The sequence below is a fragment of the Balaenoptera physalus genome (genome assembly GCF_965194825.1).
Source record: "Balaenoptera physalus genome assembly, chromosome: 1".
NCBI classification, from domain to species: domain Eukaryota; kingdom Metazoa; phylum Chordata; class Mammalia; order Artiodactyla; family Balaenopteridae; genus Balaenoptera; species Balaenoptera physalus.
Genome location: NC_138882.1, coordinates 121,772,178 through 121,797,197, shown reverse-complemented (window position 1 = coordinate 121,797,197; position 25,020 = coordinate 121,772,178). Strand labels below are relative to the sequence as shown.

General features: G+C 39.9%; 2 protein-coding genes across 5 annotated transcripts in view; one reads left to right on the top strand and one right to left on the bottom strand.

Moving 5' to 3' along the window:
• The window catches only part of MCOLN3 (mucolipin TRP cation channel 3), a 35,494-nt gene extending 30,197 nt beyond the window's left edge, over nucleotides 1–5,297 (bottom strand). Inside the window, exons 1-2 of one of the 2 annotated variants that reach the window (XM_082410300.1) lie at nucleotides 5,213–5,297; nucleotides 428–657 (exon numbers count right to left, since the gene is read on the bottom strand). In XM_082410300.1, coding sequence (XP_082266426.1) covers nucleotides 428–655 — 228 coding nt within the window. In that variant the 5' untranslated portion in view covers nucleotides 656–657; nucleotides 5,213–5,297. Of the gene's footprint in view, nucleotides 1–427; nucleotides 4,907–5,212 lie in introns of those variants that run through there. The other variant, XM_082410299.1, reaches the window with a different exon arrangement.
• A 28-nt stretch (nucleotides 5,298–5,325) lies between these two features.
• The window catches only part of DNAI3 (dynein axonemal intermediate chain 3), a 101,042-nt gene continuing 81,347 nt past the window's right edge, over nucleotides 5,326–25,020 (top strand). The window contains exons 1-3 of one of the 3 annotated variants that reach the window (XM_082410089.1): nucleotides 5,326–5,846; nucleotides 10,591–10,723; nucleotides 15,885–16,050. The gene's annotated coding sequence lies outside the window, so the exon portion shown is untranslated. The remainder of the gene's footprint in view (nucleotides 5,847–10,590; nucleotides 10,724–15,884; nucleotides 16,051–25,020) is intronic. The other 2 variants (XM_082410091.1, XM_082410090.1) reach the window with 2 other exon arrangements.

Sequence of the window (25,020 nt, the reverse complement as noted above, 5' to 3'; positions counted from 1 at the left end):
ATACTCTTAACAAAAACCCTGAAGTTTCTGAAGAGAGAGAAATTCTCAGGAAACTAACTAGGAAAAAAAAAGAATCCTCTGGTTGGGCAATAGCTAGTTTCCACAGTTGATTTAGAAAACTTTAGCTAAACTTCTTGATTGGAAGCCTAATATTAAAATTTTCTTTTCCTGAAAACTAATTACATTATGTGAGTAAAATTACAACTTAATGAAAGGTGAGAAGGAAAAGCGTTAGAGAAAAAAAAAAAAAAACCAAAGTCTTCTTTCACAAATATTGAAGAGGGAGGGTTTAAGATTGTGTATCTCCTTAATTATTGTTCTTTATTATGCATACAGTTAAAAGTTATAAAAGAAGAAAAAAAACTGTCCATAGTCCTCTTTGTTAGTAAAAGAAGACTTCATTAAACTCATGATCTGAGATGGTTACCTGGATGGTCACCATTGCAATTTTTAGAATTTGTATGGCAAGTTTCCACGGTTTTCTACCTCGAGCCCAGAACTTCTCACAAGGATTCATGAAAAAAAATTTGAGTTTTCGCCTCATCTGGTCTTCTAATAGAAGCTCCTCAGAGGGAGATGTATGCTGGTTAAAAGTGCAGCGATTTTCTTCTTCATGAGAGCTGCAGCTACTTATAACAGCCTCAGGATTTGCCATCTCTAGGAGGAAAAAAAAAAAAAAACCTGTAAATGAAGGCAACATCTATGTTCTTTGCTATTGCAGGATAGTTGATGAAGTCCAGACAAAAGATCAGCCTTCAAATAAGCACCATTGTTCTAAACTGCACCTTTGAAGATCAATGGCACAGGATAGAAAGCCCAGAAATAAACCCAACACACCTATGGTCAATTAATCTATGACAAAGGAGGCAAGAATATACAATGGGGAAAAGACAGTCTCTTCAATAAGTGGTGCTGGGAAAACTGGACAGCTACATGTAAAAGAATGAAATTAGAACATTCTCTAACACCACACACAAATAAATGGATTAAAGACCTAAATGTAAGGCTGGAAACTATAGAATTCTTGGAGGAAAACATAGGCAGAACACTCTTTGACATAAATTGCAGCAAAGTCTTTTTCAATCTGTCTCCTAGAGTAATGGAAATAAAAACAAAAATAAACAAATGGGGCCTAATTAAACTCAAAAGCTTTTACACAGCAAAGGAAACCCTAAACAAGATGAAAAGACAACCCACAGAATGGGAGAAAATATTTGCAAATGATATGGCCGACAAGGGATTAGTCTCCAAAATTTACAAATAGCTCATGTGGCTCAGTATTAAAAAAACAAACAACTGAATCAAAAAATGGGCAAAAGACCTAAACAGACATTTCTCCAAAGACATACAGATGGCCAAGAGGCACACGAAAAGATGCTCAACATTTGCTAATTATTAGTGAAATGCAAATAAAAACTATAACGAGATATCACCTCACATCAGTCAGAATGGCCATCATTGAAAAATCTACAAACAATAAATGCTGGCTGTGGAGAAAAGAGAACCCTCCTACACTGCTGGTGGGAATGTAATTTGGTGCAGCCATTATGGAGAACAGTATGGAGGTTCCTTAAAAAACTAAAAATAGAGCTACCACATGATCCAGCAGTCCCACTCCTGGGCATATATCCTCAGAAAAACACGGTTAGAAAGGATACATGCACCCCAATGTTCACTGCAGTGCTGTTTACAATAGCCAAGACATGGAAGCAACCTAAACGTCCATTGACAGATGAATGGATTAAGAAGATGTGGTACGTATACACAGTGGAATATTACTCGGTCACAAAAAAGAATGAAATAATGCCATTTGCAGCAACATGGATGGACCTACAGATTATCATACTAAATGAAGTCAGACAAAGAAAGACAAATATCATGTGGTATCAGTTATATGTGGAGTCTAAAAAAATGATAAAATGAACTTATTTACAAAACAGAAACAGACTCACAGACATAGAAAACAAATTTAGGGTTACCAAAGGGGAAAGGTGGGAGAGAGAGATAAACTAGGAGGTTGGGATTAACATATACACACTACTATATACAAAATAGATAATCAACAAGGACATACTGTATAGCACAGGGAACTCTACTCAATATTCTGTAATAACGTATAGGGGAAAAGAATTTGAAAAAGAATAGATATAGGTATATGTATGACTGAATCACTGTGCTGTGCACCTGGAACTAACACAACATTGTAAATCAACTATACTCCAATATAAAACAAAAAATTTTTTTAAATAAAAAATAAAAAGAATGTGGTTACAATTACAAAAAATAAACTGCACTTTTGATGCTTACAAAATCAATTAGAACATAGCACGTCATTTTTCTTTTTGTTTCAGTTACTGAGTGAATTTTTACCCAATTGAAAACTACCAAATTCAAGGGCTGCTAGTAATAAAAGACTATATGTACCTATATAGAGTATGTTATATGCTTTCTGTCTCATTCAGTAACAGGTATAGTTAGAGCAGGGTGTCCTGAAAGCACTGGTAAGGTGTCAGAGAGTAGGCTGGACTCAGAAATTATATGCAAAATTTTGTAGATATATGGATATGGCCACTTTTCCTGGGAAGATACTTACAGTTTCATCAGATTATCAAAAAAATTTTTTTAAACCATTGAGTTAAAGGTTAAAGATGTGATGAAGAGCAGGGGTCCCCAAGCCCCGGGGACCTGTTAGGAACCCGGGCCACACAGCAGGAGGTGAGCGGCGAGCAAGCAACTGAAGCTTCATCTGCTGCTCCCCATCGCTTACATTACAGTCTGAACCATCTCCCCCTCCACCCCAGTCCATGGAAGAACTGTCTTCCACGAAACTGGTCCCTGGTGCCAAAAAGGTTGAGGACCACTGATGTAGAGAACCAGATCCTGTTTGGTTTCTAATCCTGGTTCTACAATGTGACACTTCTGTGACCTTAGGCAAGTCACTCAGCCTGTCTGAGCCTCAGTTTTCTCTTCTGCAAAATTGGAATATCTACCCTCATGTGTTTCTAGTGAGAAAATGCAAATAAAACCCTTGCATAGGGTCTAACACTAAACAAGCAGCCTCACTTTCCCTACAGCCCCAGCAGACAGAGCAGCTTCCTAAACAGCCAACAAGGTTCTTAAGAGACAGTGTGAGCTTCAGGGGACTTACAAAGGAGGTCTGAAAAGGAGAACTCAGAATCTCAATTTAAGTCCAAGTCCCGATCAGCAACATCACTTGTATTAGCTTTGTATTGAAAGTCTTAGAGTTATGTAGCACATTTTACTTTTCAAAGCACTTCATACTTTTTTTTTTTTAATCCCTTTGCAAAGGATGGGGTTGGTTTTATTGTCTTCATAGTCAGCTTATCCAAAGTGATAAAGAAGTTACTCCAGAAACTGGAAACTGTCTTGGATTTTCCCTCAGGCTAATATTGATATTATGGAAACTTGTTCAAAATAAAATACCCCAAACCACCACGGAGAGTAGAGTTCTTTGTTATAGAATAGAAAGGCTGGCTCTGTTTGATATTTGTACTATAACTTCTACTCAGAGATTGGGATGGGGTGGGGGGAAGATTCAAACTGTACTAACACAATATCTAACAAGTCACTGTTTAGGTGCTTTCCAAGTCTAGAATCCGACATCTGCTTCTGAAATCAAACATTCTTAGCAAACCCAACATCTCCAAACAATAGATATTGGCTGTAAAAACTATCCATGGGGAAGGTTTTAAAATTCTTGATGAATGAAAAGGTTAATAAGGATAGGGACTTCCCTGGCAGTCCAGTGGTTAAGACTCCGTGCTTCCACTGCAGGGGGCTGGGGTTCGATCCCAGGTGGGGGAACTAAGATCCCACATGCCTCGCAGACAAAAAAAAAAAAAAGAAAAGAAAGAAAGAAAAAAGGATATTGCTGAGTCAATAGAGCATGAAACATATTTACAGTAGCATATGCAGTACCTTCAAAATGAAATAATTATGATAGCACGCATTAAAGTATGGCTGGTGTGTGTGTTAAAATGCCTGTCAAAGTCCGAGTACAATAACTCATAGATAAAGACATAGGGAGAGAAAAAAGTTAATCCCTTAGGATTTTCACTCAAGAACATTTTATTGCCTTCTTCAAAAAGGTATATTTTTCACCAGCATTTAAGGAGACTTTACCTATGGGATTTATAAGGAAGATAATTCACGCGAGTTCATGGAAACTCGCATATGAACAGTAACATAATAATGAAGCTCTTAATAATACACCATGTTGGTGAATGACAGCTTTGAGGTCACATTCAGCCCTTTGTATTTTGATACAGGTAAAATTACACTGTAAACAAACTAGCCACACGCCGTGTCACAGTAACCCACAGGAACAAAGAGAAAAAGAGCCAACCACAATTAATTTATTCAGCACATCGCACCAAGCTGTCCCGAACCGTAAGATGTCTCATTCACAAGGACTGACCGCTAAACTCGCTGCAAACCTTAGTTTACCGTCAGAGAAGCCCTTCTGAAGGTGCACTTTAAAAACTGAGACTGTCCAGACCCCTAGCCTCTGACGGAGTGTCTCCCAACACTCCTGCACACCCACCCGGGGCGCAGCGCAGGATGCAGGGTCGGTGGAGACGCGGGTCAGGAAAGTCTATCCGCGATACTATATCTGGTCTGAGAATCTACAAACACACCGAGGTTCCTTATTCACGGCGAGGAGGGGCTTAACTGGAATGAACTGCAGAAAACTAAAGAAAACCGAGGAATATGTGTAAAGAGTAAAAGCCTCACAGTTGACGACAGGGACGCGAGCTCCTTACACGACCCGAGCCCGGCTGGAAGCTGCTTTCGCCCAGCGCAGGGACGCCGGCTCTGGGCCCCAAGTCCATCCTCCCCCTACCCTCTAATAAAGGGACACTGAGTCAAGTCTGGCTTGCACAGTCTGGCTGTGCAAGCTGCAGAGTGTCTCCGAGCCTCCCCCCCGCCCCCCGGCCGCCCCCTTCCCAGGCCTCCCAGGCGAGGCCCCGCCCACAGGTGGCTTCCCGGGGTTGGGGGGATGGTGGCGCGGCAGGGTCTCCCGGCGCCGCAGCTTGAGTCCCGGCTACCCCGGGCGGGGGGCGCCGCCACTGACCTTGGGCGGGCGGCCGAGGGGGCGCGGGGCCGAACCGCCGCAGCTCGCACCCCGCTCCCACCTGTGTCCCCTCCATGGCGCCGCCGTCCGGGGCCCGACCCTCCCGCCGTGTCTCACCGACGGCTTGAGACGTCGCGGGCTCTCCCTTCGCGCCGCGGGCGCCGTTCCCGCGACACCTGATGCCTCCGGGCCCTTCGGGGCTCGGCTCACCTGCGGCCGCGGCGCGCGGAGGGGGAAGCGGGGCGCCGGCTAGTGAGCGTGGGGGCGGCCTTCTGTCCGCGGCCGGTGAGCAGCCCTAGAAGCCTCTGAGGCTCAGCTCAGCCCGGGGCCCGACGTGAGCCCGGCGGTCGGGAGCCGCCGCCCTCGGCATCCTCCCTCCTCCGGCCGAATGAACCCGTGACCCTCCGCCGCAGCGCTCCGCTCCCTTCCACGCCCTTTCTGGAGCCGTCTTTCAGGACTTGCGGCGAAGGAGGCCGCCTGAAGGAGCCCGGCGCTGTCGCCGTTCTCTGGGCGCCTCTCTCCCTTCGCTCCCCTCGCTGTACCCGTAAGGCGACCCGCTCCACCCTCCTCGGGTTTCTCGGGCTGCCCAGGAGCTGCGGACCCGGGAGGTGCGAGTGCGTGAGTTCCCGGCTTCCACTCTCTGCTCGCGGGGTTAAAAGAGACAGGCTGGAGGTAAAGTGCTTGGAAGCGGGTGAGCGCGCAGTCCTCTCCTTCAGCCTTCTACGTTTTGTATACAAAGAAATCAGGAAGGGTAAGATTTTTCAAGCATGAGCCTTGTACCCTCTCTAGGCCTTCCAGTTTGGGAGAATTGCTATGAAATTAGTGGACTGTTGACTAGACTCTTCTAGACTGAATCCCGGGTCTGAAAGAGCCCTGGGAAAGCTCTTAAAACAAATGTGACTGGAAACACTCGAAGTAAAGGTTCTTTGCTTGGCCAGACTGCGGTCAGGCTCCTGAATCCTTCTCTTAGGCTCACGTGTGCACTTTCTTGTAAAATCCGCTTTTAGCAAGAACCCTGCTAAGTCAGTCTAACTTGAACCACCCCACACCCCTCCCACCCCTCCAATACGTGATCAGGTTCCTCGCCCTTCACCACTCCCCAGGTGATGTCTGATCATCCTGGCCCTTTTTCAGCAAGAATCCTGCAAGGTCAGTGTAGCCAAAACTCCCCTTAGTCCTATTGTTTTCTTTGAGTAATTTTCCATCCTTTGACCCCTAACCTACAAATTCCCACTTGCCCATGCTATATTAGGGGTTGAGCCCCATCTCTCTCCTGCACTGTAAAATCCCATTGCAGCGGTCCTTGTAACTATCTGAATGGACACTTTAATAAGTGTCACTGAATATTTAAGAGTAGATCTCCAACCATAACCTTTTTTTCATAAATTTTTTTTTTTTTAATTAAACTCATCAGGAATAGATCAGGAACTTTGATTACTTTTAATGACAACCAATTTGGATTTGTTTTCATTGATTTCTTTCTTTCTTTTTTTGGCCATGGGCAAGTTTGTAAAGGTCACTGAATTTCCATAACAGGTAATTACTCAGATTATATCAAGAGCTTTTAGATATTTTACAAAACCTTTTCCAAATCCTAAGCCAGGATAATTGGTGTGGATACTTTATAAATGGGAATATCTTTTCTTGCAATGGGGTACAAGAGTTTTATGCTGTTCATAAACCTGAATTCCAAGTGCTGTGAACAAGGTAGTCAAAAGTGTATAATTGGCACATTCAAACCTCAGGTGCAATTTGGAAAATGTAATTTAATCTCTTATGCCCATATGCCTCCACATGATTTAATACTATCTCCTTACCATAACAGTGATGGTGGGAGTTTGAAATGCTTGATTGTTCAGGAACAATCTGAACTTTAGAAACGTTTGCAGGCATAAGTGATGGCCCTAGTTAGAGCTGAGTTAAGTAGACTGGTGAATAGACAGCTGGGGGCCCACATTCCCTTCTATGACACCTACTGCCTGACCTCAGGGAATTACTTAACCTCTCCACCTTCCCCGTTTCCTTCCGGGTATAATTTGCCTAAAAAAAGGAATGATGAATTTTAATTAATTGGATGCATGTAAATCACCCATTGCTGTGCCTGGCATATTTTTGGAAAATCTAAATTAATGAAAAAATCAACTATGTTCATGGATTGCAAGACTCAGTATTATTAAGATGTCAGTTCTCACCAAGTTCATTTATAGATTCAACCCAATCTCAATCAAAATTCCAGCAAGCTGCTTTATGCATATTGACAAGCTAATTCTAAATTTCTATGGAAATGCAAAGAACCTAGAATAACCAAAGCAATTTTTAAAAATAAAGGCAGGAGACTTTCTTGGTGACGCAGTGTTTTGAGACTCCATGCTCCCAATGCAGGGGGCCTGGGTTCGATCCCTGGTCAGGGAACTAGATCCCACATACATGCTGCCAACTAAGGAGCCAGTAAGCCACAACTAAGGGGCCAGCGAGCCGCCACTAAGGAACCCACCTGCTGCAACTAAGACTTGGCACAACCAAATAAATACATTAAATAAATAAATAAATATTAAAAATAAGGACAAAATTGGAGGACTTACCCTACCTGATTTCAAGACTTATTATAAAGGTCTTTAAGCATGACAGCTTGGTGTTTATGAAAAGAGACATATAAAAATAAAATGGAATGGAACAGACTAGTGGGTCCAGAAATAGATTCCTACATATATACAGCCAATTGATTTTTGACAAAGGTGCCAAAACAATATAAAGGGGAAAATTAAACCTTGACAATCATCATAGTGATATTATTGGCTCAAAGCAATATACTGACATCAAGTCAAAAGGAAGACAGGAAACCTTGACATGCAGAGTCAAAAATTAATGTCAACTTTTCTGGAAGCATGACAGGAACATATTAGAAACAGTTAATATCTAAGCAGTCCATCTTGCTTGTAATTTTTGTCATGTTATAAATTGTGTTATTGAGCACTTTTACAAATAACATAAATAGTAATATGTTTAATATATATTTATATAATTAATTTTAGTATATATGTATATAATTAATAATTATATACATAGAATACGTTGTGCTAATCCTGTGGATGGTATTTCAAGAAATGACATTTTGCAAGCGAAATAGCTTCATAAATTGGTGATTTCAACATATTTCTATGTAACACTATTGATCTTGCTAGGAGGTCCAAGTGTTACATTGTTTGAACATTATCTAATCCTGTTTGCTGCATTTTCCAGATCACTGAAGTATACAGTTCTTTGTAAAACAGACCAAATATTTTCATTGTGAAAACAGTAAATGAGCTTATAAAAAGCAACATATGCCCTAATGCCCAATCTGATAATACTTTTAGAAGCACTTTTAACAGCTGAACCAACATCAAATACAGAATAAGAGGAATTTTCTCTCATTTGTCACAAAACAAAGATCAAATCTATTGGATAAGTCTATTAATGTTGTATGTGTTTTAAATTGTCATTTGAAGAATAACTTTTTAAATATTAAATATTTTTGCTTTTTATCTTTAAAAATGATTTTTATTTAGAATTTATTTTGCATTAATGCTTCCCTTTTTTAATGATTTTTATTATGAAATATCTGTAACAGGTAGCACGTAACTGAAATATACCATCTTGTCCAATATATTGGTTCATAAAAATAATAAATGACACTTTTATTATTATATTTTTTAAAACAGAAAGAAACTTCTGGAACTTTTAGTATAACCCCATAATAAATAATAAATTGCTTATTATGTTTACTCATTATATTTTAAAAACATGTAAAAAAAAAGTTATGAAAAATGCAAAATAAGTTATTATTTCAGGAATTCCATTTTTTTTCTTTTTGTTCCTGAATCTCAAAGATTGATTTCTTTTGGGAATTTGGAAACACTACTACAATAACCAATGAATCCCTACAGCATTCTTGGTAACTGATGGATGGAAGAGAGCTTTTTTCACATCTTTATCTTCTTGCCATCTCAAAAATCCTGTCTGTTTCACAGTAACATAGGGCAGCTGAGAGTCTTAGGTAGCATGAGTATTAAGTCATGCTATGTCAATCCAAAATATTTCTTACCTTTCTTTTTACATCTGTGCCATTCATCTTCTTTACCCCTTAATTCCTCCTCTTTTTTTTAAATTAAAATGTTTATTTATTCAATACGTATATATTCAAGTATTTCTTGAGGACCTCCTAAATTCTAGTAAGAGTATTAGGTACTATGGATAGGAATATGAATAAAACACACTTCCAGCTCTTAAAGATCTTAAAGTCTAGAAGACAATTTTTTTTAACTGAGAAAATTTCAAATACAGAAAAGTACAAAAAAAAAATAAATATTAATCTCACTCAATATCCACAACCTCAAATGCAACAAATTTTACATTTTATTTTGTTTCCAGTCTTTTTATCTTATAAGAAATAAAACATTGTAAAATTAACAATCCCTCCCCTAATGGAACCTTCTGTCATGAATTGGTGTGAATCATCTCAATAGTTCATTTGTAATATTTTTCTTACATACATGTACCCATAATAAACAGAAATAGTTCATGCATGTTTTTGTTCACAAAGATGGCACTGCTCTGCACGTAGTCTTCAACATTTACCTCACCATTTTCTGAGCTATATCCATTCAAGTTTATTTATTTTAGCAGTTTTATGGCAATTTATTGACTACACCATAGCATTCTATCCATTTCCCTACTAATGGACATTTAGGTTGTTTCCATCTTTTGCCATTACAAAAAAATTCTGCAGTGAACATCTGTGAACCATTTCCTCATGCATGTGTGTAAGAGTTCCTCTAGGGTAAATATCCAGGAGTAGAAATGCTGGATTATAGGATATATACATTTTCAGTTTTAATAGCTACTGCTCAATTACTCCCCGAAGTGCTTGTTCCGAATTATTTAATGAACAGTACATGGTGCACCTTCTATATGGCAAACATAGATTTAGGCACTGGGGATGCAGCAATGAAAAAGAAACTTCTGACCTTGTAGAGTTTAGAGTTTAGTGGGCAAAAACAGTCAATGACTGTAATGAGTAAATTATAGAGTGTTTCAGACGGTGATAAATACTATCAGAAAAAAATCAAGCAGAGAAAAGGGAATGAGGAGAAGTTGCCATTTTAAATATGGTGGCGGTAGGCCTCACTGAGAAGTTAACGTTTTAGCAAAAACATGAAGGAGATCTGGTTTAAGTGTTCCAGGCAGAGGGAACAGCCAGTGCGGATCAGGAGCCTGCCTAGTGTATTCGAGTAACCCAAGGAGGCCAGTGTGCCTGCAGAGGTGTGAGCCACAGGCAAGAGTGGTAGGAAATGAGCCTAGTAACAGGGGCCAGGTTAAGCTGGATCTTGTAGGCCATTGTGAGGACTTTGGACTTTGGCTTTTACACAGAGTGAAATGGGAGCCTTTGGAGGGTTTTGAACAGACGATTGGCATGATTTGACTTACGTTTTACAAGTGTATCCCTCTGATTGCAGTGTTGAAAATATATCCCAAAAGGGTGAAAGATGGAAGCAAAGGAGTCAAAGGATGATTCTTGGGTTTTTGCCTGAGTAACCGTAAAAATGGAGTGGCCATCAATTGAGGTGAAGAAGACAGCAGGATGAGCAGGTGAGTGGAGAGAATCAGGAGTTCAGTTTTGAACATGTGTTTGAGATGTCTGTTAAGTGCTTTGCAGACTATCCGTTGGAGGCGACTTGATTGGGTTTTGTTTCCATTTCTCTCACAGACTGATGCTTATGTGAAATACAGTACAAATAAATTGCTAGAAAATGCAATAAAGACATTTAGAATACAAACCAGTTTTGTTCATATGTAACATAAAACAGTTACTCTATTAAAAATGCTAGAAAGTCTTTAAGCACTTTCAATTTCTGTACTTCTTTTCTTGTAGACAGGTAGCAAATACTTCGTGGAGGGGTAAACTAGAAACAAATATTTCCTGGCTGGTTCTGATCTGAGGGGCACACTTTGGATAACTCTGTATTAGACATCTGAGTGGAAATGTCTAGCAGACAGTTGAGTATTCAAATCTACCTTTAATTGTCACCAAATGGCGGAGGCAATGTCTATCATTCACTTTGAACAGAATTTCAGATAATTTTAATTCAACAACTGTTCATTGAGCATGTACCATGTTTGAGGCACTGTGCTGGCCTTTTTAATGGCAGTACTGTGGGGAAGGAACAGATTAAGATCTGTGGGTAATCTGGATAGGCTAATAATCTGGCATCCCTTCATACTAATATTCTTTAAAATTTTATTTTACCATATATCTAGTGGAAATAGGGAAAAACTGATTTCCGCTAACAAACGTGTATACTCTTTCTGTACATGTGAAATAATGTATTAAACACAATTTTCTAAACTAGTTATTTCTAAATAAATTGTTATTGGGAACACATTGAACTGTTCAAAATTTAAATATTAAAACTGGCTGAACTCAGGGATGGCAACATTGCCTTTTGTTTAAACCTTATGATTTGTACCCTCATATGGCAAAAATATTCAACATAGATTTTATTTCAAATCTGAAACTGTCTACTTGGTGGAGGGAAGCATCAATTTTATCTCTGTCCTGGTATGTACAAAGTCCCCTGTGGAAACCTGAACTAACTGACAACGTATTTCCAATTCACTACGGGGAAGTTTCATCTCTTTTGAAGAATGCCATTTACGGCAGCAGTGTGGTTGCTCTCACCCTTTATCTGACTTGGCTCTGAGGGAAGCATTATTATCCCATATTTTGCAGATGTAAAACTGAGGTATAGAGAGTTTAACAGCTTGTCTTATGTTACTTATCCAGAAAGTGACAAATTTAGGCTCCAACATAATTTTCTAACTTTATTACCATTAGGACACTTTAAATAATACTGTCCTTAATCATTATACATGTAGAACTGATATTTCACTGTCTCTTTTTTTTTTTTAAATATGTTTCACTTATTTATTTATTTATTTATTTATTTATTTTTGGCTGCATTGGCTCTTCGTTGCTCTGTGCGGGCTTTCTGCAGTTGAGGCGAGCCCTCGGAGGCTACTCTTCGTTGTGGTGTGCAGGCTTCTCATTGTGGTGGCTTCTCTTGTTGCAGAGCATGGGCTCTAAGCACACGGGCTTCAGTAGGTGTGGCGTGCGGGCTCAGTAGTTGTGGCTCACGGGCTCTAGAGCACAGGCTCAGTAGTTGTGGCGCACGGGCTTAGTTGCTCTGCAGCATGTGGGATCTTCCTGGACCAGGGCTCGAACCCTTGTCCCCTGCTTTGGCAGGCGAATTCTTAACCACTGCGCCACCAGGGAAGTCCCCCCCATTTCTTATTGAAGTTTTAGTTCATTTTTTTCCTAGAATTGCCGCAATTGGTCCTCTCCTCCAATAGCTAAAGCTTTGTTCCCAGGTCAGACTTTTTTGTCTATTTTCTCATTTCTGAAGCTGAGTACTCTTCTGGGATGCTCCTCAGTTCCTCATGTAGTAGGTTATGATAGTTTCCCCAAGCACTGTGCAAACATGTCATATTCCCAGCAACTTGGGGCTCAAACAGAGACACTTCCTTCTCTCCCACCCTCTCTTGCTCCCAGGCATACTGATGCAGACAAACAAAAGGCATGAAGATTCCTATTCAGGGTCCTCAAGCCCTAGTTTCTGAACTAACTCTTATAAAAAAAAATTCTTAAAAGGGGTGAGGGAGTCAAGCACTAAAGTAATAAGTAGTAAAAAGCCATCTCATATTTAATTTGTCAGATTACCCTTCTGTAAACCCAATCTAAAACTTATCAAGATGTCCTTAAATCATCAGAGAAGTATCTTCAGTAACAGCTTCTTGACTCATTACATTTTCACTCAACTAATAAAACTAAAACTAATTTTTAAATATCTTCAAATTTCAGGCAAATTTAACTCAGCATCCCCTGGAAGAGCATAGAAGTGTTCACTACCCACCATGGGGATGTTTTGTTTCTGACCACTCCCGTGAAAGAACGGATGTTGGGTCATTCATTTATAATTTGAATTTGTAAAATGAAGAAATTACTAAACATTTTCCATTTGATTTCTAACTTTCTTGGTATCGGGATTTATGACTCATTCCTCCAAATGGTCATCCCTTTGTTGTGTCTGTAAAGACGATTTGGTTTGTCATCCAAGTCACAAGGTCATAATATTACTTCCTTAACTCTGACTGCAATGGATTATGAATCTTTTTAAGAAAAGGAAATTCTTTGGAAGAATACAAAGAAATTTTTGTTAGAGAGCTCCTTCTAGATTTGCTATCAAGAACAGTCAATATATTAAATGATTCAACATATATTAAATACCCATGTCAGATACTGTGCTAAGCAATGGAGATAGAAAGGAATGAGACACCATCCCTGCCCTAAAATCCAGTGGGGGGACCTCCATATCAACAAGCCATTGCAACACAATGTAATACTTGCTCTAATGGAAAAACAGAGAAAAATATGACTAATTCTGTTGGGTGTCTGGATGGCTTTCAGAGAGGATGATATTTGAGTTGGGTCTTGAAAAATAAATAGGAGCTCACCAAATAATGAAGGGCAAGGCATCTTTAAGGAGCAGTCAAGGGCTCTGCATAACCAGAGCTCCGCCACCTCTCATCCTGGGACACACAAACCCCTCGGGCCTGTGCAGCAGAATGCCAGGAGCTGTGGAAAGTCACAGGATGAGCATGTCACAGCTGCCTGAGGCTTCTTTGAGTTTATTCAATTTTATGTCAGTTTTAGTTAATAGTAATTTTAGACATTTCTTCCCAGTTTATTGAGATACAATTGAATAAGGATTTTAGACATATTAAAAAATGAAAACAAACATGAACACATTGTGGAGCAGAATACAAAAACCTCATGAATTCTTTGTATGAAACAAATATATCTCAGTTGCAGAAGTCTATTTCAAGCTGTAACCCCTCTTACTATCAGCCTGTTACGAACCCCCAGCCCCTATGGTTTCATGCCTCTCGGCTCTTAAGGGGTTCAGTTGAGAAACACTGCGCTAAAACGTGGGTTGAGTTGAGGCGAGAGGCAGGAAGTGAGGTTAGAAACATAACTCATTATCTTCCAGATATCTTTAAGGTATCCTTCAGAACCCTATTTGTACAGGGTTTCATATGCCAGATTGAAATATGTAAACAGGGTGATAACAGGATTGAATCTCTGTTTCAGAACACTCCATGGCACTGTAGCAAATAAATTAGAGAGGAAGAGGCAGAACAAGTCAAGAGACCATTATTACCACCTAAAATAAGTCAGAGGCAGTGAAGATCGCTAAGAAGAAATGGATTATTTGAGAGATAATTTAGAAAAGGAAAATGACAGGATTTAGTGACATGTTGACTGTGGGTGGTAGGAATCATGGATGACTCAGATTTCTTGCTTTGCAAAATAGTGGACAGTGGATACTATTACCTAAGGTAGAAAACAAAGAAGTTAAAAAAAGTTTCCCAAAGATACCTGAAAGACACGTGAAAGATAATAAGTTGATTTTTGCTTCTGCTAAATTGTGATACCTCTGGTATAGTAATTATTCATTCAATATCTTTATTCATTTATTCACTCAATATCTTTATTTAGCAACTACTAAACACCATGAACTAAGATAGACATGTTTGGATATATCCAAGAAATTCAGTGGAATTTCAAGTCTGGAATTTAAGAGATGTATTAGGCTGAGGGTATAGAAATGGAAGTCACCGATATTGGAGGATGGTTAAAGGTAAGGGGAATAGCTATGATGACTCCAGGAGAGTGCAAAGAGTAAGAAAAGAAGACTTCAGGGCTGAGGCCAGGGGAAAACTAACCTGTCAGTGTCCGAAAGTGGAAGAGCCTGGCAAAAGGTTTTCACAATGTCACAATGATAAATCCTCCTCCCAGTTTTATTTTTTTAATGATTTCTTTAGTAACATTTATTTGCATTTTGCAAGCACAAATTCTTAAGATATTTGAAAGAATGTACATGATCTTCCTACACACAGTCTAAAATCATCTTATTTAGGGTCATTAAATTTCAGATATGTTATGAATCTATAAGCCTATTGCCAAATATTTTCGTTTAAATTGGGTGTAAAAAATTAATTTAGACCAATTACAGCAGTCAATTGAATTACTTTATTAAATTCTGCCAGATTACAAATTAGGCAGTTTTAATTATTTTTTAAAGGAGGGGAGGGCGGGTAACTGTTCAGGGAGATGAGCTTGACTGTAAGAATCCCATAGGACCCATAATCATAGATAAAATTAATTTTTGTTTTGCTGAGGGATTTAATCTTCTTACCTGAGATTCATAATGCCAGTTTGTCTCAAACTCTGTACAAAAGTTATTTTAGCAAGAAAAAAATATAACACATTAAAAGTTCTAGGATATCACGACACCCAATCGAGCCGGATTTTCTCTCAGACGGGAATCTAGGGCAGGCTCCTGGGACGGCCCCAGGTAGTAGCTGGGGTAAACAGAGCAGCAGCCCTAAATCTTCATCTCACCCTTCACTCTCTGCTGCTGGAGACCACACCCTAGAAGGGTTCTCCTTTGATTACGGTTGCTCTTGGTGCGAGGCATGGACTAAGCCTGACGGCCCTGGAGTCAGGCCAGGCTGCAGCCCTCGATACAACTCCCTTGCTAGGGGGAAACTGCGGACTTCGTTCCAGTTCGTGTCAGCATGATAGCAACCAATCACAAGCCTGCTCTGAAAGAGACTGTTAGGAAGCGGGCATTTTATTGGTGAGCCTGCTTTGTCAATCTCAGCAGAGGACTAGCCTCTTTTCTCTTAGCAACGGATGCGTCACGGCAACAGTCAGCCGGGGGAACTGCAGTTTGTGTTCTTGGGACTTGCTTTTCTGTGAGAGGAGAAATAAAATCCCATCTCCAGCTCCCGAAGGAATTTTTCTCCAGGGTATTGCAAAGAGGCTTCTTTTTCCTTCAGTTTAGCAGTATCAGGTAAGGGGAGCTCTGAGTGGGAAAGGAGGCTTGGAAAACAAGTATTTCACTTACTCTTTCAAAGGCGTTTGCATCACTCGCTGTGCCAGCGAGGTACTACATGCAGTGAAGACTACAAAAATGTACAAAACTTTCTCTGCCTTCAAAGAACTTCCAGCCTAGCCAGGAGACAAAAATATCAACGAGAGAGCAGTTGACACTCTTAAGAACTTTGAGGGCAGGTACCTGTTCACAGGTTTTACATTCCCAGTACCTATCACATTGCCTGGCACATAGTAGAAACTCAATAAATACTGGGTGGATGGATGGGTGGATGGATGGATGGATGGATGGATGGATGGTTGGATGAAAAGGAAAACAGTATGATCCTGGTATAGGACATCAAAGAAGAAATGATTAATGTGAGCTGAAGTAATTAGATGACTTCAGGACTTAAGAAAGGGCTGGAGTATATGAAGAGTGAAGAAGATGAACAGGGGAACATTAGCCCTTTGAAAGTAAGGACTTGTCTTATTCCTCTATTGACCTGCAGGACCTGATTGCTGCTCAGTAATTTCTCTCTCCTTCTCCACAGTGTATGCTGAGTGCTAAATGAATTCACAACTATCTTTCAGGCAGCTCTGAGTTTGGGGCCCTCTGCCTTTGCAGAAGCCTGGCATAATTAACTACAGTACAGCATGATTAGAAATTGTCAGGGGAAACAAGATTGTATCAGCCTGAGTGAGAAAGTTGCAGAGGCTTCAGAGAGAAAGTCATATTGGAGTTGAGCCTTTAAGAATGAGTAAGATTTAAGCAAACAGAGAAATGTGTGCATCGTGTGGAGCAGGAGGGTTGGGGAAGGAAGGGCATTCTCCCCCTCGGTTTGGAGAATGGATAGTAATTCTGTGAGGCCGGAGTAGAACTGGAAGGGTAGGTGTGGCGAGGCAGACTGTGAAGGGTGTTAAAGGTGATGCTTACAAGGTTGGACTCTATCCTGTTTTGCAAAGTCTGGTCTGTGGACCACTAGTGCAAGACTTCCTCATAGTGATTTTTAAAATGCAGTGTTCCAGGCTCACCCAGATCTGCAGAATTGCAGTGGAAGTCCTGGAAATTTGCATTTCAAATGAATTGCATTTCTGTACTATTGCAGGAGAATGCCTCTATGGATGATAGGGACCCACATTGTATTCCCTAGTATACAGGAAAGCGACTTGTTAAGATCTGCATTTTAGAAAGAGAACTCTGAAGGCATGCCCTGTGGGTGACTGTTCTGGTTGGAACAGAGGCAGGAAGGTAAACTAAATGTTCACGATCTTGTCGAAGGGTGGGGAGAGAGAAATCTGCGGTTAGAAAAAACTTACATGTTTATTTTTACTAACTGCTAATTGAAATGTATGCATTTGGTAACAAACCACAGTAGTATTAGCGGAACCTGTGACTTTGTCACCAAAAGAAATTATAACTCTTTTCATATATCATGGATGTTATAGATATATTATTTATGCTCATCACTTCTTCAAAATTAAGGCCGTAATTAGAACAACTGCTATATCTTATTTAATTTACTAATAAAGGAGCACATAAATTATTATTCCATAATTTTTAAAATAGTTTCATAACTGTATTTCAATATCATCTGTCTCCCTTGTAATCGCATGTTTTTATTTGATGCATGGGCTTCACCAGGCTGCCAAAGGGGTTCATGGCACAAAATAGTTAGGAACTCCTGGTATAGAACAAGGTGTTGAAGGCCTAAGCCAGAGGATGCTATGGGAGAGGAGACCTTGGAATTCAGGGGATATTTCAAAGAGAAAAGTGATGATTTAGCATCTACTTAAATAAGTAAATATCTAATCTTAGAAAAGAATGGGAGTAGGTTATAAGGGGAGAAACAAGAAGAGAAGACTAACAAATATTGTAGGAACAGTTATCTCTGGAGGGTGGGTGTCGTGTCCTTCTCAGAAGATGGCAGAAGAACCCAGGAGAACCTTGAAGCTTAATCAGGGTCTTGGTGGAGATTGACCAAGAAGCAGCAGTTCTTGGAGACATTCTTACAAGAATCCCAAGACGTTAGTCTTGGATCTTATTTTAAATCTTTATTTAAAAAAAAAAAAAAAAGATGGGAGGCAAACATGATGAGCTTACAAATACTTTGGGAAGATAAAAGAGGATAAAGAGGATGACGGCCACCTAGACAAGGTCAGCTAATTGAAGAAGACTCAAGGAAGTAATACTTTCTTAGGAAGACACTAGATGAAGATAAGGTACCAGTGCTACAGGTCTTAGAATTAAAGATCTCGTGGCTAGGAGTAAGCCACACACGCATACAGGTAACAAATGGGAACATGGAAACAGGCGTGTGCAATACAGCAGAAAAGTGAAGAGAGGAAGCTAATAACTGTTTAAATCACTGCATTATGTCAGTTATAATTCGTATCACTTATCCCTGCATCTGCAGTACTTATCCTCCTGAATAATAGAAGCCTCATAAAAAAACACAGTCACAAGCAGGTCTTGAAAGTTAGTTTGGAACCAGGTCATGGACAGCTCTGAATGCAATGTTCCTCATAGTCAGTGGAGTGACATTACAGGTTTTGAACTGTTACACGGAGCATTTACCCAGTGCAGGTGTCCCTCATTATCCCCGGGGATGGGATTGGTTTCAGGCCCCTCGTAGATACCAAAATCTGAGGGTACTTATATAAAATGGTGTAGTATTTGCATAACCTACGCACACCTTCCTGCATACTTTAAATCATCTCTAGATTACTTGTAATACCTAATACAATGTAAATTATATGTAAATAATTGTCAGTGCATGGCAAATACAAGTTTTGCATTTTGGAACTTTCTGGAATTTTTTTCTCAATATTTTTGATCCAAGGTGGGTTGAATCCAAGATTGTGGAACCCGCAGATGTGGAGGAGGGCCCACTGAACTCATTTCTTTTGTTACCCCCCTAACGTCTTTTGCTATTAGTGTGGAAGGTAAAAAATGTGTCCTTTGGTACACTGCTAGCAAAAAAGGTATTCTGGAATGGGTGAGTTAATTTGCAAAGAAAATAGACGGTTTTAATATCAACAATATTTAAGTGGAATGCTTAAATATTTGTAAGTATTATCTTTCATAAATTCTGTTTTGAAATTCAATCAGCTATGGTGGCTTTGAAAACCAGCTGTAGTACAAGCCCCTGTGGTAGGCATAACTTTTATTTCAGGAATAGATGAAGTATCTCTTCTGCTACTGTTAATCATAATGAATTTACTTCAGTTTGGAAAAGGAAAAATGAGCATTTCAGAGTAATCTTAGTAGAGTGATATCTGTATTAAAAAAAAATTTATTTTTGACTGTGCCACACAACTTGCGGGATCTTAGTTCCCCGACCAGAGATAGAACCCGGGCCCTCCGCAGTGAAAGCATGGAGTCCTAAAGACTGGACTACCAGGGAATTCCCTGAAAATCTTTCATGACCTTTTAGCAGTCAATTTAATGGGAAAATTTTGGAAAATATAATATAGCACAATGGCATGAAATATGCCATTAGTTTTATGAAAAAAATTTAGTAAGACCTGCTGTAATTTCAAATCTTTTATTTGGGATTTGTTTTTAAAAGGAAAATCTGCACAAAAAAATAAACCTTGAATAGTTAAGTGTGTTTATTGAAATTAATACAGGACTACATTATTCATTTGATTTTGATATTTGTAATTAAAAGTGATTTATTTTCTAGACACAGTGTTGTCAGGGCTTCTATTATGTGCAGTTACTAAAATAAACTATAAAATTTTGCCTGAAACACAAATACAATATAAGGTAGGTACTCCCAAGCTAGCCATTTTCTTTTAGTTTAGACTGTTTTTCCCAGGCTGACCTCAGCTAATGAATTTTTCCATCTGCCTAGCAACTTAGATATTGTGCTTTTTAATTAAGAAGGATTAGGACCTCTAAAAGCCTGTAGAACAACCTGATCTTCCCTTTTCCTTGGTCACTAGTCAATATTTTAGACACGGGAGTTAATTAATATTTGCGAAAGTAGTAAATGAACTGTTCTGGTAAGGCAGCACACATTTAATGTTTGTTCCAATTTTGTCACCTGATATACTGCTGGAAAATTAACTTTGCTTTCCCCCAAAATTGGAAGTAACCAAATTACCCACATCATTTAATAGCAACATTTGAAAAGAACTGGGCACATGTGATTATTTTGACTATTTCTTGGGATGATTGTGTTAAACTGATACCTATATATTCAAGCAGCACCTGGTAATCCCTGAACCTGTGAATATTTTACTACACATGGCAAAGAAGAGTTAAGGTTGCAAATGACATTAAAATTGCTAATTAGCCAACCTTAAAATAGAGAGGTTATCCTTTATTATCAAGGTGAGTCCAAGGTAATCACAAGTGTTCTTAAAAGTGGAGGAGGGTGGACGAAATGAAGATCTGAGTACACTATGCGAGAAGGACTTAACCCACCACTGCTGGCTTTGAAGATGTAGGAAGAGGACCTACAAGCCGAGAAATGATGGGGGCCTCCAGAAGTAGGAAAAGGCAAGGAGATAAGGCAAGATTCTCCCTTAAAGCCTCTAAAAAGAATGGAATGCAGCCTTGTTGACACGGTGATTTTATTTTATTTTATTTATTTATTCTTTAATTTATTTATTTTTATTTTTGGCTGTGTTGTGTCTTCATTGCTGCACGCGGGTTTTCTCTAGTTGCAGCGAGCGGGGTCTACTCTTCGTTGCAGTGCGTGGGCTTCTCATTGCAGTGGCTTCTCTTGTTGTGGAGCACGGACTCTAGGCGCGCGGGCTTCGGTAGTTGTGGCTGGCAGGCTCTAGAGCGCAGGCTCAGTAGTTGTGGCACACGAGCTTACTTGCTCTGCAGCATGTGGGATCTTCCCAGACCAGGGCTTGAACCCATGTCCCCTGCATTGGCAGGCTGATTCTTAACCACTGCTCCATCAGAGAAGCCCTGACACGTTGATTTTAGCCCAGTGAGATCCATGCCAAACTTTGGAACTACAGAACTATAAGATATAAAATTTGTGTTGTTTTAAGACACTAAGTTTGCGATAATTTGTTACAGCAGCAATAGAAAACTAATAAAGCATGCATACAGGTTATTCCACAGGCCATTAGGCGAAAGCCTTTTGTTCAGACTGGAAATTCACAAACTAAGAGTGGAAGGGGGGAAGGGAGGACCAGGGAATCATTAAGTTAACGATTTTTCTCAGTATGTATTGATACATTTGTCAGGTACAGAGGTTACAATAATAGGAAAGAAAACACAACCCCCATCCGTCCAGAGTTTATAGTCCAGTTTATGGTCTAATTTAACATGCCCCAAATTGAACTCCTGATCTTCCCTTTCAAATCTGTTCTTCCCAGGGGATCCCCATCTCAATAAACAGCAACCCCATACTTTCATTTCCTTAAGCAGAACTCACTGAAGTCATCCTTGATCTCTTTCTTTCTCTCAGACCCTACATCCATGTCATCAGTAAATCCTGTTGGCTCTACTTACAAAATATACCCTGAATCCAATCACTTTTTCCATCCCACTCTCACCTCCCTGATCTAAACTGCCATCATCTCTCTCTTGGATTACTGACTTGTCTCTTAATTGGATTTTCTGCTTCAGCCCTTTCCTTGCTACAGTCTTCGAGACACAGCAGCCATAGTGGTCCTTAAAATGTGAGTCAGGTCAAGTAAAGTAACTCCCCAGCTCAAAACCATCCAAAGCTCCCCACCTCATTCAGAGTAAAACCCAAAGTCCTTATCCAGGACCTACCTCACTTGTGGTATATTATATAATTGCCCCTATTACCTACCTTCCTTTTAAGAGGATCACACATTCCGACCCATTCCTATGCAAGTATACATTCTTCTCCCATTATCAGGATTGGCTGTGTGAGTTGCTTGAGCCAATGGAAGTGAGCAGACAAAAGGACAGTGTGCCAGTGCCAAGGAGAAGATTCAGAAAGCATCACGCGGTTCTATTAGTTCTCACTTGTTCTTCTGCCATGAAAGTAGTGTGTGTCAGATAGGCATTGCTCCTTCAGCCCGTGTCCCAGAACAAGACTTGAAGCAGCAACTCACCCACAGCCATAATGCAGAACATGGGAAGAAATAAATGTTTGCTGTTGCATGTTACTGAGAGTTAAAGGGCATTTGTTACTACAGCAAAGCTGACTGCAGTGAGTCCCCTACATATGAACCTTCGGGTTGCAAACTTTAAAAGATGCGAACATGCCCCTGTATGCCAGCTGTTGTACTGTACTACTGTACTTTTCAAGGTACTGTACTATAAGATTAAGCATTTTTTTAATTTTTTGTGTTTTTTTTAATGTACTATTTGTGTGAAAAGTATTATAAACCTATTACAGTACGGTACTATATAGCCGATTGTATTAGTTGGGTACCTAGGCTAACTCTGTTGGACTTGCGAACAAAATTGGACTTAAGGATGCACTCTCGGGACAGAACGCGTTCGTATGTAGGGGACTTACTGTAATATATACCCCCTTTACCTCTCTGATCAACTTCACCTCCTAGTCTTCCCCTCAATCACTCCACTCCAGCCATCTCTTGTTTTCTTAAAAGTGCCAAGCATACTCTTGCCCCAGAACCTTCACACTTACCATTCCCTCTGCCTGGAAATACCCTTTTTTTCCCTAGATATCTGTATTTCTGGCTCCTTCCCTTCTCTTAGGTCTTTGCTCCAACGTTACTTAAGTGAGGTCTTCCCTGATTGTGACCTCCCCACTCCTACACTCCCTCTCCCCTTCCTACTTGATTTTTCTCCTTAATAGTTATCACCATCTGAAGTACCAGTTATTTTGCTTCTTTCTTTGCTCTCTCCCCACTAGGACATAAGCTCTATCAGGGCAGAGGTTTTGCCTATTTTTTCACAGCTGTATTCTTAACACCTAGGAAATCATCTGACACATTATAGTCACTCAATAAATATTTGTGGAATACATAGTGGTGGTGGGGTGACCGTGTGTGTGTGTGTGTGTGTGTTTGTGTGTGTGTGTGTGTGTGCACATGTAGGGTGGGTTTGGGTGACCTTCACAGTGTTTTTGTGTATTTTAAGTCAAATACAGCTGAAATAGAGTATGGAGATGGGTACACTGATAAAGAATCTTTTGAGAAAACAGATTAGGTTCAAGATTTGAAATTACACTAAGTCCTAAGTCTGGGAAGTGAGAAGAAGGACACTTGACAGACTGAAATGTTGGATCAGAGCCGTCCATTGCATAATGTTTAAAAAGTAGAAATTCCTTAATTGTCAGAATCGTAAAATGCTGATTAATAAAATCATACCTTTCTAGGTAAAGACAATACTTTTAAATAGCTTCATTTGTAATGAAACACAGTAAATATTTATCACTGAAATCCAAGGGATAGTCTCATACAAAGGTTAAGAGCATGGACACTGGAGCCAGACTGCTTGGGGTCACACCCTGACTCCACCATCCGCAGTTTACACATCCCCTCAGGCAAATTATCTGACCTCTTGGGGCCTCTGTTTTCACATCATAAAATGAGCATGAATATCATGGTATTAATAAAATACCTATCTAAAAGAGTGGTTAAAATTAAATAAAAAATGCATGTAAAGTAGTTAGAGCTGTGCCAGGCACATAGCAGTATGCAATAAACAGGAGAATATTATTACTAAAATCATTATTGCCATTTGAAAAAATACATGTGAAAACTCTGAAGGGAAAAGTGTATATACACAAACACACAGACACACACACCCACACTTTAGTCAAGATTTAGTAATCAAGGGACTAGGTATAAAGCAATACGTGTGATATTTTGACTGTGGGCTATGAAATAATATTCCACCTGGGGTTGGCTTATTAAAATGAGGCAAACCAGTCTCAGATGACTGAGTTGATGATGATGCAACTTTTTCTCATTAATTCCTAACACCCTACCCTGTGAGGTAGGTTTTATTATTATCCGCATTAGACAGATGAATACACTGAGGCTTAGAAGGTAAATAATTTGCCTAGGGTCACTAAGCTGGTAAAAAGTAGAGTCTGTTTTTAGCTCATGCAGCTCAATATCAGAAAAACAACCCAATCAAAAAATGGGCAGAAGGGGCTTCCCTGGTGGCGCAGTGGTTGAGAATCTGCCTGCTAATGCAGGGAACACGGGTTCGAGCCCTGGTCTGGGAAGATCCCACATGCCACAGAGCAACTGGGCCCGTGAGCCACAATTACCGAGCCTGCGCGTCTGGAGCCTGTTCTCCGCAACAAGAGAGGCCGCGATAGTGTAAGGCCCGCGCACCGCGATGAAGAGTGGCCCCCGCTTGCCACAACTAGAGAAAACCCTCACACAGAAACGAAGACCCAACATAGACAAAAATAAATAAATAAAATTAAATTAAATTAAAAATAAAAGATAGCATCATGTAATGGCAATTCTATAAAAAAAAAAGAAAGGGCAGTAGACCTAAATAAACACTTCTCCAAAGAACACATACAGATGACCAAGAGGCACATGAAAAGATGCTCAGCATCACTAATTATTAGAGAAATGCAAATCAAAACTACAATGAGATATCACCTCACACGGGTCAAAATGGCCAATATCAAAAAATCTACAAACAATAAATGTTGGAGAGGGTGTGGAGAAAGGGAACCCTCTTGCACTGTTGGTAGGAATGTAAATTGATACAGCCACTGTGGAGAACAGTATGGAGGTTCCTTAAAAAACTAAAAATAGAACTACCATATGACCAAGCAATCCCATTTCTGGGCATATACCCTGAGAAAACCATAATTCAAAAAGACACATGTACCCCAGTGTTCATTGCAGTACTATTTACAATAGCCAGGACATGGAAGCAACCTAAATGTCCATCGACAGATGAATGGATAAAGAAGATGTGGCACATATATACAATGGAATATTACTCAGCCATAAAAAGCAACGAAATTGGGTCATTTGTAGAGATGTGGATGGACCTAGAGCC